The sequence below is a fragment of the Nanorana parkeri genome, unplaced genomic scaffold (genome assembly GCF_000935625.1).
Source record: "Nanorana parkeri isolate BGI_ZX_2015 unplaced genomic scaffold, ASM93562v1 scaffold884, whole genome shotgun sequence".
Taxonomy (NCBI): Eukaryota; Metazoa; Chordata; class Amphibia; order Anura; family Dicroglossidae; genus Nanorana; species Nanorana parkeri.
The window spans coordinates 463,394-476,503 of NW_017307152.1; the positions used below are offsets into that span (position 1 = coordinate 463,394).

At 44.1% G+C, this 13,110-nt stretch overlaps 1 protein-coding gene across 1 annotated transcript in view; it reads right to left on the bottom strand.

Annotated features, from left to right (window-relative positions):
* AK8 (adenylate kinase 8) overlaps positions 1-13,110 on the bottom strand; it is a 109,920-nt gene that overhangs the window by 29,863 nt on the left and 66,947 nt on the right. The window contains exon 11 of the mRNA XM_018565759.1: positions 4,609-4,750. Within this exon, the coding sequence (XP_018421261.1) occupies positions 4,609-4,750 (142 nt within the window). The remainder of the gene's footprint in view (positions 1-4,608; positions 4,751-13,110) is intronic.

Genomic DNA, 13,110 nt, shown 5'->3' on the forward strand with positions numbered 1-13,110 from the left:
CTTATTAAAGGTCTCACACATGCTTCTTAAGAGACTGAAGGTGCTTGCTGCACAGATGCACTTTCATACATATAGGTAAGGCTGCACTGATTTTAGAGAATGGGTGGAGGTTGGAACCAAGGAGCACACTGGCCTGAATTCCAGCAGGTTCCGATTCACATTAGGAAAAGGGTACCAGCAATCATAATTATCCATTGCAGCAGCCAGATGCACAAGATAAATGTCAGGGTCTAAAAGAGAGCCACTCAGCAGGCAAGCTGCATCCACTGAGTCAGCAGAATGATAATGTGGTTACATCCTACTATCTTTAGAGGTGGGAAATCTTCTGAGGCACAGACAGGAAGATGGACTGTCATGCTACCTTGCAGTGAACAGTATCCAGCCTGATATAGATCCTGCATCCCCTGTGCTTCTCTTAGAGTAGGCACTTGTTCTTAGTGGGAGTATATGGAGTGCCAAAGGATGAACACACCTGGTGCCCAACCTGAGACATTGTGCCCTGCGGAGTTCTTTCATGCAGCCCTCATTCACATTCCTCTTTTTATGTATTTTTCTCTGATCTTTTGTAAAGGACTTTGCTGGCAGCAATGATAAATGTGGCAATGTCAAATTTAAAGGAGGTTGTTGGGAGCACAAATGTGGAGGCAATGATTTGTAAATGGACCGTAGTAGGGGCACTGATCTCTAACATGTCGTGAATCTCCAACTACTCATGTAGCATGCCTGCATTCTCAATCCATCTCCTGTAGGATGGCCTCTGTCTCTGACCATCTCCTGTATCATGGTCTCTGTCTCTGACCATAGCCTGTATCATGCTCACACTCTCTGACCATTTCATGTAGCGTTTCTTTATTCTCTGACCATCTCCTGTAGCAAGGCCGCAGCCTCTGACCATCTCCTGTAGCATGGTCTCACTCCATGACCATTTCTTGTAGTGTGTCTTTTTTCTCTGACCATCGCCTGTAGCAAGGGAGCAGCCTCTGATCATCTCCTGTAGCAAGGTCGCAGTCTCTGATCATCTCCTGAAGCAAGGCCGCAGCCTCTGATCATCTCCTGTAGCAAGGCCGCAGCCTCTGACCATCTCCTGTAGCAAGGCTGCAGCCTCTGACCATCTCCTGTAGCATGGCCGCAGCCTCTGACCATCTCCTGTAGCATGGTCTCACTCTGACCATTTCTTGTAGTGTGTCTTTATTCTCTGACCATTTCCTGTAGCAAGGCTGCAGCCTCTGATCATCTCCTGTAGCAAGGCCGCAGCCTCTGATCATCTCCTGTAGCAAGGCTGCCGCCTCTGATCATCTCCTGTTGCAAGGCCGCCGCCTCTGATCATCTCCTGTAGCAAGGCTGCAGCCTCTGATCATCTCCTGTAGCAAGGCCGCCGCCTCTGATCATCTCCTGTAGCAAGGCCGCAGCCCATGATCATCTCCTGTAGCAAGGCAGCAGCCTCTGATCATCTCCTGTAGCAAGGCTGCAGCCTCTGATCATCTCCTGTTGCAAGGCCGCAGCCTCTGATCATCTCCTGTAGCAAGGCCGCAGCCCATGATCATCTCCTGTAGCATGGCTGAAGTGTCTTATTATCTACTATTCTCCCTAACATTTTTTGTGGTATTACATACACTGAATATCATGCATGACATTTTGGTGATGTCAGAGGCTGCTGAGGTCCCTGATCAAATAACTACCACTCATGTAGAAAATGAAATAAAGCAATACCGTTTGGGCAGTAGGAAAACAGACTTTGTCCTCAAAGACGTACATCATGATGCTTGGCAATATGTCACCCACCTAACTAGGGAATGCACCCTTTTGTAAAACAACAGACGCCTTGAAATGTTTCTTTGAAAACAGAACTCCAACCCAAAATGTTACATTAGTTTTTTAATAGAGTAGTGAAAAGGTTTAAACCTGTCAAGTTTTTTTTATTGTTTTAATGTGTAGAAGATGAAGAGCTTCCTTTTATGATATAAAAATAAAAGATGAATAAACTATATACTCACAATAACCAAAACTTTTGTGCTTGAAAAATAATAATACCATGCAGAAGACCGATAATATAAAACTGGCATTAAAGGTTTGGCAAAATAGAAGGAAAAACAACCCTGCAATACATGCACATTGCCCAGGTTTTATCCTTTAAAGGAGAACTATGGGGTAAGTGTTTTTCCCCATAGTTCTCCTCAGGGTCACGAGAGGACATAAACTAGCGTCCTCCCGTCACCCTAAGCTCAGTATACCGCAAGCTACAGAGCGGCGCAGCCGGAACAGATCCCGACATTACTGTTGAGATCCACCCAGCTGCGTGATTGACAGCTGGCTCTGCCTATCTAGAGGCAGAGCCAGCTGTACCGCCCCTCCCCCGTTTGTTCCTCCAGTCAGCGCTGGAGGATCAGAGAGGGGAGGGGGGGAGATCCCTGCAAGGAGCCGTGAGTGACAGTCACGGCTCTCTGCAGGGACAGGATCGAGAAGTGAGCGAGCGACGGTATGTGTTCGCTCACTTCCCGATCTATTGAGCCGACGTGTGACAGTTTCATTGTGACGCGACGGCTAGAACGATGAGGTTGAGTGAAAGTTCTCCTTTTAAAACCTCTGCTAACACAATAAAATGCTTGTTGATCTCCCAGAAATATGAGCTCCCAACTTTATATTTGGGTTGATAACACACTGTCTCTGCTGCACTAAAATTCCAATCCACGATGTCAGCCTGCATGCTTGACTACAGAACTCTGCTTCTCTGTCCCTTTCTACATACATACATTGATATCTTTCCCAGTGACACAACACTTCTGCCATGACTCCCACTAGCCTGTCCACACACTGTATGTAAGGAATGGGTGCTTGGTGGGAATGCACCGATACCACTTCAGATACCAGTGCCGATACTTGGCATTTTCATGAGAACTACCAGGGTTGCAGAGGTTGCAGCTGGGACCTGGCTCTGGAGCTCCAGCACTGTCCTGAAATCATTAGTCTGTATTGTTTTACAAAAAACTGTCACATGACAATAAACAAAAATGTATCAGTACTTGTACTTGGAAAACTGGTATCGGTGCATCCCTTCATTTATATTTATAAAAACAAAATCATACAATAAAACCGAGATGTACAAATCCCAGGAGCTCCGTGTGCTCCTTACAAATAGCAGCTGCCTCCTAGTTTTTGAATTTTTCTCTAGTCTAGTCTCGGAGTTGGAAAAGTATCTGTACTTGTACCGAGTACGCTACTTGGTATTGGTGCATTCCTAGTGCTTGGGATATGTAGTTCTGGGGGGCATACCTACATCAGTAGGAAATGACCTCCAAGCAGCTGCCCCAGCTTCGGACTGGGACCATGTTTCACGTTATTCCCTATGGGTGTAAAATGAAACATGATGTAATCTGGGGAGTTTGCTCTTTCCTTGTATCCTTCTAGGGATAAAAAGCCAGCATTAATGGAGGACACTGCAGTTTTATCAATATGTCTTTATGTAAATATCAAAAAGGCAAGTGATTTAGATTCCATACATTACTGCCTTATAGCTTTTAGGGTGACGATATTTTTACTTGGCGTATAGCTGCTGTAATTAATATTTAGGACTGAGCCTGAGTGCCTAGGTTCCAAACATCCTTTTCTATGTATTTAATTGTTGCCAGTTTTCCTGTTGAGGAGCTTTCCCCTCATTTATTGTTATTTCACTGAAGCAGGAATTAAGATAAAATCTCTCCAATGGGAATTTTTTTTTGCAGTAGAGAAGGGTTAGAACTTTTGTCAGGTTTTTATTTTATTGCTGACTTTATTCCCATTAGAGATTTTTCTCAGCTTCCTGTCCCAGTAAACTGCAGTGAGGAGATATCTTCTCTCCAGAAGTGACATATACAGCAATGAAAATGTAGCTATCCCTTTACCTTTTTAGGCCTCATTCACACAATAGGCCGGCACATACAGCTCCGTGCTGCGCGCACGGCCGTATCAGGCAGCTCACGGGAAGGACAGGTGTTGCGTGTGATTAGTACGCAGCCCCCGTCCTTCTCTATGTGAGTACGCGGCCATACGCCGCCATAAGCTCCCCCCAAGTGTGGGTACGGGTGCAGGTGTCCCGGCTCGGACGCAGACAGGATGCATCCTGTCAGCGTACAAGTACGGACAGCCACACCCGCTCGGATGTGCAGGGCGGGTGAGCTTATTTCGGGGTACGGCCGTGTAGTCCCATAGAGAAGGACAGGGGCTGCTTACTAATCACACGCAGCACCTGTCCTTCCCGGGAGCTGCCCGATACGGCCGTGCACGCAGCACGGAGCTGTACGTGCGGGCCTTTTCTTGTGTGAATGAGGCCTTATAGGGCTGTCAGCAGGTGAGCACACCACTGCTGTAAGTAACTTGCATTACTTTCCACCTGTGTGTCCAGAATAAGCTTCCATTTCAGCCAGCTTCCATCCCAGATGAAGGGGGTGTTTTGAGCCCCAAAAGCGTATTTTCTTTAACTTTTGACTTTTTATCAAGATTAATAAACTTCTATTGGACTTGAACTTACTTGTGGCACTGTCGTCCTTTTATTCAGACCCGTTTTATTCAAAGTTTTACTTTAGCTGGAAATCATGTTAAAAAATGAAGCTGGTCGAAAGGAAAAATTCTTACCTGTTGGGAATAAATCCTGCGTCATTCAGCAGACCGGCCTGCTCCAGGTCTCTTGGGAATCCGTATAGCACCCAGCCACGTGTGCTGCACTCCAGCCTGCTGAGATGATCAATGAGGGCCCTCAGGACAAGATTATCCGGAACTAAAAAGAAAAAAAGCATATCATCACTATTACAGATAACAGCAATGCTCAACTTCTGCTAGAGAGTGCCTACAAGCATTATTTAAGCGCATACGTGCTGAAGATTCTTATAGGGATTTTACACTTTTCTTATAACTTTAATGACAGCATTAGCTAAAGGGAAAGTATAACAATTTAGTCTGTTTCTACTTTCCTCTTACAGATTTACAACCAATATTTTATATTTTTCCATAGTTTATAAAATATTTATGTTACAAGTAAAGATAAAACACAAAGTATATCCATGGCACTCACTCTGAAAAGAATGCTGGACTTTCTAATAAGAAAGCCTAGCACTGCTTGAATTCTTGTTGTCAGCCCGTGTATGTCTGTCTAAAGCTGGCCATACACCTATAGATTATCTGCAGATTTTCTGTTGTCAGATGGAAAAAGTGCAACAGATTCCTCCATCTACACTAAACTGTGTGGATGGAGGAATCTCCTACTGGACCAAGCTTCAGTATCTTGCTAGTGGCCCCGCTGGCTGTCAAAACGCCTGAACAACGCCTACATCCAATCAGATTGTTCAGGTATTTTCAGAGCCAGTGGGACCGACTAGCAAGATACTGAAGCTTGGCCCAGCGGGAGATTCCTCCATCCACACAGTTCAGCGTAGATGGAGGAATCTGTTGCACTTTTTCCATCTGACCATAGAAAATCTGCAGATAATCTATAGGTGTATGGCCAGCCTTAGCCAGACAGCCCCATCTAAGTTAGGTGATGGGGGAAGAGGTGTGTCAGCTCTGTGTAATCTGATTTTTCCTGCTGTTCGGGTCTGTTTGACATGGATGGACAGTGGAGGCTTTTTACAAGTAAATTAGTTCCTGGAAGCTGGTACTCTTGCTAAGAGCTTGACGTTTGCTGGTGGGAAGTAGCAATTATGAAAAAAAAAATCATGTGCAGTTGTCCTTCATCTATATCCCTTGAGCTCTTGAGTGGTGGAACATATGACTGATAACTTGATAGCAGGCTTGATACAAGTTTCTAATGCCGTTTATCTTACCATCTTGGACATCATCCAATAATAATGATATGACCGTTATTCTTGCCTCGTGTCTGGGTCAGATACGGGATATAATACTTCTGTTCCATAATGTATCCCGCCGGGGGGGAACCCTCCCCTTCTCTTCCATCTTTATTTGTTATTATTTTGATGGTTGTTTCATTATATGTATGATTATTTTCCTTGATTTGTACTGAAAATCTCTAATAAAATCAAATTGAACCAAAAAAATAAATCATATGAAATGTTTTGTAATTATCTGACTCGCAACAAATTCGAAATAGCTTTCTAAGTCTTGAACATATAAGAATAAGAAGACTATATATTGTGCCGATTCCAGCTAAATGTGAGTTTTTTTTCCTTCAACTGCCATATCATGTGCAGTTGTCCTTCATCTATATCCCTTGAGCTCTTGAGTGGTGGAACATATGACTGATAACTTGATAGCAGGCTTGATACAAGTTTCTAATGCCGTTTATCTTACCATCTTGGACATCATCCAATAATAATGATATGACCGTTATTCTTGCCTCGTGTCTGGGTCAGATACGGGATATAATACTTCTGTTCCATAATGTATCCCGCCGGGGGGGAACCCTCCCCTTCTCTTCCATCTTTATTTGTTATTATTTTGATGGTTGTTTCATTATATGTATGATTATTTTCCTTGATTTGTACTGAAAATCTCTAATAAAATCAAATTGAACCAAAAAAATAAATCATATGAAATGTTTTGTAATTATCTGACTCGCAACAAATTCGAAATAGCTTTCTAAGTCTTGAACATATAAGAATAAGAAGACTATATATTGTGCCGATTCCAGCTAAATGTGAGTTTTTTTTCCTTCAACTGCCATAAATGATCCCCCCTCCCTGACTCAGAATTTGATAATGGTGAGTGAATAGTCTGAGCTCCATAGGTGATGAATTATGGCTGATTGGGCGCATGCCTTTCCATGCTTCCTAACAGCTTGATGAGCTAAACATTTTAGAATCTAAAAGGTTTCTCTCAGAAACAAATAACCAACCATCAGGAGAAATATTCATATTGTCAGAAAATCTTCTGGAATAGAAGAGATGAAGTGAGGCAGAGATGGTCAGGTTAGACACTAATGGATTGATTTACTAAAGGCAAATAGGCTGTTCTCTTTGCAAGGGAATTTGCACTTTGCAGGGGAAGTTGGACGAGGAGGCCGGGCTCGCAGTCTCCACTCTAATTCATCCCAAAGGAGCTGGCCAAACACCTATAGATTATCTGCAGATTCTCTATGGTCAGTACTGAGCCATGGGGTCAGAAAAGAACTGTCAAAGACCTGCGTAACAAGGTAATGGAACTTTGTAAAGATGGAAAAGGATATAAAAAGATATCCAAAGCCTTCAAAATGCCAGTCAGTACTGTTCAATCACTTAATAAGAAGTGGGAAATTTGGGGATCTCTTGAAACCAAGCCAAGGTCAGGTAGACCAAGAAAGATTGCAGCCACAAGTGCCAGAAGAATTGTTCGGGATACAAAGAAAAACCCCACAGGTAACCGCAGGAGAAATACAGGCTGCTCTGGAAAAAGACCGTGTGGTTGTTTCAAGGAGCACAATACGATGATACTTGAACAAAAATTAGTTGCATGGTTGAGTTGGCAAAAAGAAGACTTTACTGCGCCAATGCCACAAAAAGCCAGATTACAATATGCCCCACAACACCTTGACACGTCTCACAGCTTCTGGTACACTATAGTTTGGAGTGACGAGACCAAAATAATAATAACAAGAATACCATCCACACCGTGAAGCATGGTGGTGACTCACTGATGTTTGGTAACATGCTGCATTTCTGATAACATGAATGCAGCATGTTATCACAAAATACTGGCAGACAATTTGCATTCTTCTGCACAAAAGCTGCGTATGGGACATTCTTGGACTTTCCAGCACAACAATGACCCTAAGCACAAGGCCCAGTTGACCCTCCAGTGGTTACAGCAGACAAAAGGTGAAGGTTCTGGAGTGGCCATCACAGTCTCCTGACCGTAATATCATTGAGCCACTCTGGGGAGATCTCAAACGTGCGGTTTATGCAAGACGACCAAAGACTTTGCATGACCTAGAGGCATTTTGCCAAGACAAATGGGCAGCTATACCACCTGCAAGAATTTGGAGCCTCATAGACCACTATTACTAAAGACTGCACGCTGTCATTGATGCTAAAGAGGCAATAGACAGTATTAGGAACTAAGGGGATGCAGACTTTTGCACAGGAGTCATTTAATTTTTTTATTTGTTGCCATGTTTTGTTTTATGATTGTGCCATTCTGTTATGACCTACCGTTGAATATGAATCCCATAGGAAATAAAAGAAATGTGTTTTGCCTGCTCATTCATGTTTTCTTTAAAAATGGTACATATATTACCAATTCTCTACGGGTATGCAACCTTTTTAGCACAACTATATATATATATATATATATATAGTTTTGATGAGTTACTCGGATTGCTGTTGGTACAGTTGGAACGTCAGGACACCTTTATGCGAGACAGCATTTCACCACCGGAAAGACTAATAATAACTTTGCGGTAAGTTCACTATATCACTCCTTTGTAGAATTATAAACCAATTAAATATTGGCCAATTAAATATTGGCTTAAAGAAGCATAAATAGAGTATATGATAAAATGTCTACACTTCAGTACATGCTGACCCCACTGTCATTTTACGTGGCCTACCACTTCATGGCTGGAGTTGCTGTTGTTCCCAGTTGCTTCCACTTTGTTATAATCCCACTAACAGGTGACTGTGGAATATTTAGTAGCAAGGAAATTTCACGGAACACCTGAATCCAATAATTTGGAGGGGTGTCCCAATAGTTTTTGGCAATATAGTGTATATACTGTATATATAACAAATCATATATTAAAACAGGGATGCACAAATCCCAGGAGCCTGTAGCTGATGCTCCTTAAAAATGACAGCTGCCTCCTAACTTTTGAGTTTTGGTCTAGTCTAGCCTTAGCGCTGGAAAAGTATCTGTACTTGTACCAAGTACGGTACTTGGTATCTGAACATCCCTACTTCAATATATATGCTAGCTTGCTGGTCAATTTCTGAGGACGTGTGAGGAACATCGCTACCTGTACCCCAAGCACCCTCCTGGTCCACAATACATTGGGAAGTGTTTTTGTGCCTGCAGTTCACCTTGAAAAGAGAAAGTTCACCCAGTTTACCTAATATTAACCCTTTTGCTGCCATAGCCATTTTTTTAACACATTATATGTGTCATGGATTGGGACTCACAGGTATAAACTGGAGTCAGGTATGTGAACCCTTTCCACTACACTGGCAGGGACACTAGAGAAAAGGGTCCAAGCAGTGCAGGCTGACGACTCCCAGAGCTGGAGTACAAGCAGGGAACAGAGCAGGTATGTGGATGAGGCAGTGGAAGTCAGCTTAAGCTGGAAGTTCAAATACAAGGCAGGGTGCTGCAATACTGATTAGGTGGCATGGGGTCCCCCAGGATGTGGAATCTAAGAGCCAGCCGGTATTCACCAGAGCTCCTGATGGTGGAGATGGGCTTGGCTGCGTGCTGACCCCAGGTCACAATCCCTAGGTCCACCCAACTCACCTAACAAGTACAGGGTACAAATCAACAGTTAGGGACAGGCTAAAGACTTCCAGGGACAAAGTGAAGCACAGGGCAGCCAGTAGACAGGGATTTCCAAGGACAAAAGCAAAGGTTCCGTACACAGGCATTCAGGGTAAATCACAACTGGGGCCCTCGGCAACTAGCTTAGGAAAGCGTTGCTCAGGCAGCATGCCATTCGCTGCCTTGGGTTTAAATAGAGACAGGAAGAGGGAGGATCCACAGGATTGGCTACAAGCAGACTGCACCGATTGGCCGAGAAGCTGCATAAGAAACAGCAGGAGAGGTCGGTCGACGCCTAAAGCTTGCAGACAGGTGCAAGAGTGAGTCAGGTTCAGAGCACATGTCTGGAGGACTACAGGCACCAGCACAGCCCTGCATGCCTGCAGAACCAGGGGTAAGAGATATGTATATACTTGAAGAACTACAAGTAACAGCTCAGCTGCAAGTCTGCAGCTGAACTGTGACAATATGCCTGAAAATTACTTAAAAACCCCCCAGAATTATATATTTCCTTAAAGCAGAGACCCTGTAGAATAAAATGGTGACAGTTGCAAATTTATATGTTCCATGATATTAGCACAACTCCTTATCAAACCCAAAATTTCAGTAAAAAATACATTTTAGTTAATTTTAGTGCACAAAACACAATATAATACTTGTAAAATAAAAAAGAGGAGGTTGTGTAAAGTAAATAGATACCCAACATGCAAAGATTAAAAATTGCATGCGCCCATGAAACCGTGAAAAAAATATGGTACCCGAAACTGTCCATAGGCGATGATTTAAAAGTCATTAGTTTAGAATTAACTGTGAATATTGGCCCTAGAATTATTGCTCCCACTCTGGTGTATGCGGCGATACCCTACATGAGTGGTGCAATTGTATGATTTTGTATATAGGTGCACCCGACGTGTGTTTGCATTAGTATGTGCGTGTACCCGGGGACATGGAACTTTACAAAAATGTTTTGGGGATCTTTTCAAATTTATTTAATTTAACTTTTTTTTTTTTTACTTAACTTAATTGTTATAACACAGGGGGCTCACACAATTGATGACAGGTTCTCTTTAGGGTGACATTAGGGGTCGGTCTATTAAACAACTAATGTCACCTTTGCAGCCCACTGGAAATTTTGCTGGAAATGTTATTTACCAAACATTAGAATGCATTCTCCCTAAATACTGGCTCACCCTGCACAATGCCTATACCAGGCAGTGACAGGTACACTTTAACTGCTATCAGCACACACTGCTTTATCTGAGTTCAGAGACATGTTACATCTTGTGAAAAAAAAAACTATCACAAGAGCAGTATCTGGATTGTTTGTTTATTGTTTAGTGCCATCTGCAGGCACAAAGTGCGATTTACAGCTCAGAAATCCAGATTACAGCAACGCATGCAAATCGCTGGCATCTGGAAAGGGTCAACAATGCTATAGAAGTGCTAATGAATCACCGGGGAAGGAGGTACATGCAAGATGCGCAATATTCCGCGAGGTTCCGGACTATACAAGCAGAAAGTATAAGCACAGTTACAGAAACAGATGGACGACAAATTACTATTATGCTATTATTATTATACAGGCTTTATATAGCGCCAGCAGTTTGCGCAGCGCTTTACAATATAAGGAAGACATTACAATCACAATACAATTCAAGACAAGATGGTAAGGAGGGCCCTGCCCGTGAGGCTATGGATTAGGTTGAAACACTGTTTTTTTTAAAATCTCCTCGTCCTCTATTCTCTATTCACATGAACAGGTAATGTCTGGCTGAGCCAAATTTAGATGGAGTTCCTAAGGATAGTCGGATTGTGAATGCATGTCTGCCCTACCCTCAAAACTCTGCAGGAGTCGCATTCTGTCACCCTTTATGTAAGAAGGGCTTTGGATATGTCTAAGTCCCTGATAGCATAGGTGCAACTAGCTTTATTCTAAGAAGAAAGTGCATGCAAGGTTAAAGCTGAACTTTGCGATAAGCAAAGAGCGATGTGTATTCTTACTTGAATCTTGGTGTGTTTTGTGTATTCCAAATCTGTGTAGCAATCCAGCATTAAAGGAGAACTATGGGGTAATTTTTCCCCCCATAGTTCTCCTAAGGGTCATGGGAGGACACAAACTAGCGTCCTCCCGTTACCCTAAGCTCAGTATGCCGCGAGCTACAGCTCGCGGTATACTGAGACGCCGCAGCCGGAGCGGATCCCGACTTAGATGACGGGATCCGCCCAGCTGCGTGAGTGACAACTGGCTCTGCCTATCTAGAGCCAGAGCCAGCTGTACCCGCCCCCTTCCCCGTCCGTTCCGCCAGTCAGCGCTGGCAGATCGGAGCGGGGAGAGGGGAATCCAGCCCCTCCCCCTGTCACGGCAGAGAGCCGTGACCGGGGGCCATAAACTAGCGTCCACCCGTGACCCAAAGCTCAGTATATCGCGAGCTACAGCTCTGAGACCGCCGCAGATGGGACGGATCCCGACATTACTGTCGAGATCCACCCAGCTGTGTGAGTGACAGCTGGCTCTGCCTATCTAGGCAGAATCCAGGACACAGAGGAGACCAATCACCATGGACAGCTCCAACGCCGAGGCATCACTGGAGGCTCTGAGGATCAGCAATAACCGGCATTACCAGTAACTTGTGTGCAGCAATCAATTATAAGAAGACATAAGGAAAATAGAGTCAGTCAATAACATTTTCCAGCAAGCATTTACTGCTCATGAATTAAACACACAACTACAAATTGTTAGCCTGACAGTGTCAGGAGAGAGGAGGGGACCCAGCGGTATACCTCATCCAACCGGGTGAATGTCCCCTCCTCTCTCTACCGGCACCCACCAGTAAGATGGCCGCCGGCAAGCGTCAATAAGACGACCACGCATGCGTGACGTCCCGGCGGGGTGTCACTTGGTCTCCGCTCCGGGTGACACTAGGCCTCGGGACACCCCTGTATACAATACTCACCTTTAACCCTGAACTGCCCCCGCAATAAATATTTTCTACCACTATATGCCTCAGTCACCTGGGCGTAATAACAGCCAGCATCATTCAACCCACTACTTCTGTGTCCAGTGCCTGTGACGGACAGTGAAGGAGAGGCAGAACAGTGATGAGCTAATCTCTGTCACTCCGTTCTCACCTCCTTTGAGCATGCTCCTTGTCAGTACATACAAAAATATATTTAATAATGTATTTATGAATACAGAGCTGCATACATTTGTGTCTTTTATATCTACCTGGAGTTCCGCTTTAAGGGCAATATTCTGCTGGCAATTAACGAATAATATTAGTCGTGAACCTTGTGATATTTATTTTACTGCTATAGCAAGCGACAATGTAAAAATTACATGAACCTCTGGAAAAGCTGGAAATTGTGTATTTGGAAAAACCCAATGTAACTATATTTATACATGTTGCAATAACTGTTATTGCACTGGTGGTACTTATTTAGCAGCTTAATCTGCTTATACTTGCCGTCACTAGTTCCTCCTTTCCCTCCAGGACTGTAGCTACCATGGGGCAAGTGAGGTACTCGCCTCAGGCGCAGCTGAGAGGGGGCGCAGCCAGGGCTGGCCTGGCTGCGCCCCCTCGCACCTGTTGCCATGGGCGAGCACAGGGCACCATTGGCAACAGGGGCACCAGACGGCCAACACAGCCGCGGCTTGGCAGGGAGAAGAGGAGCGGCACAGGCTCC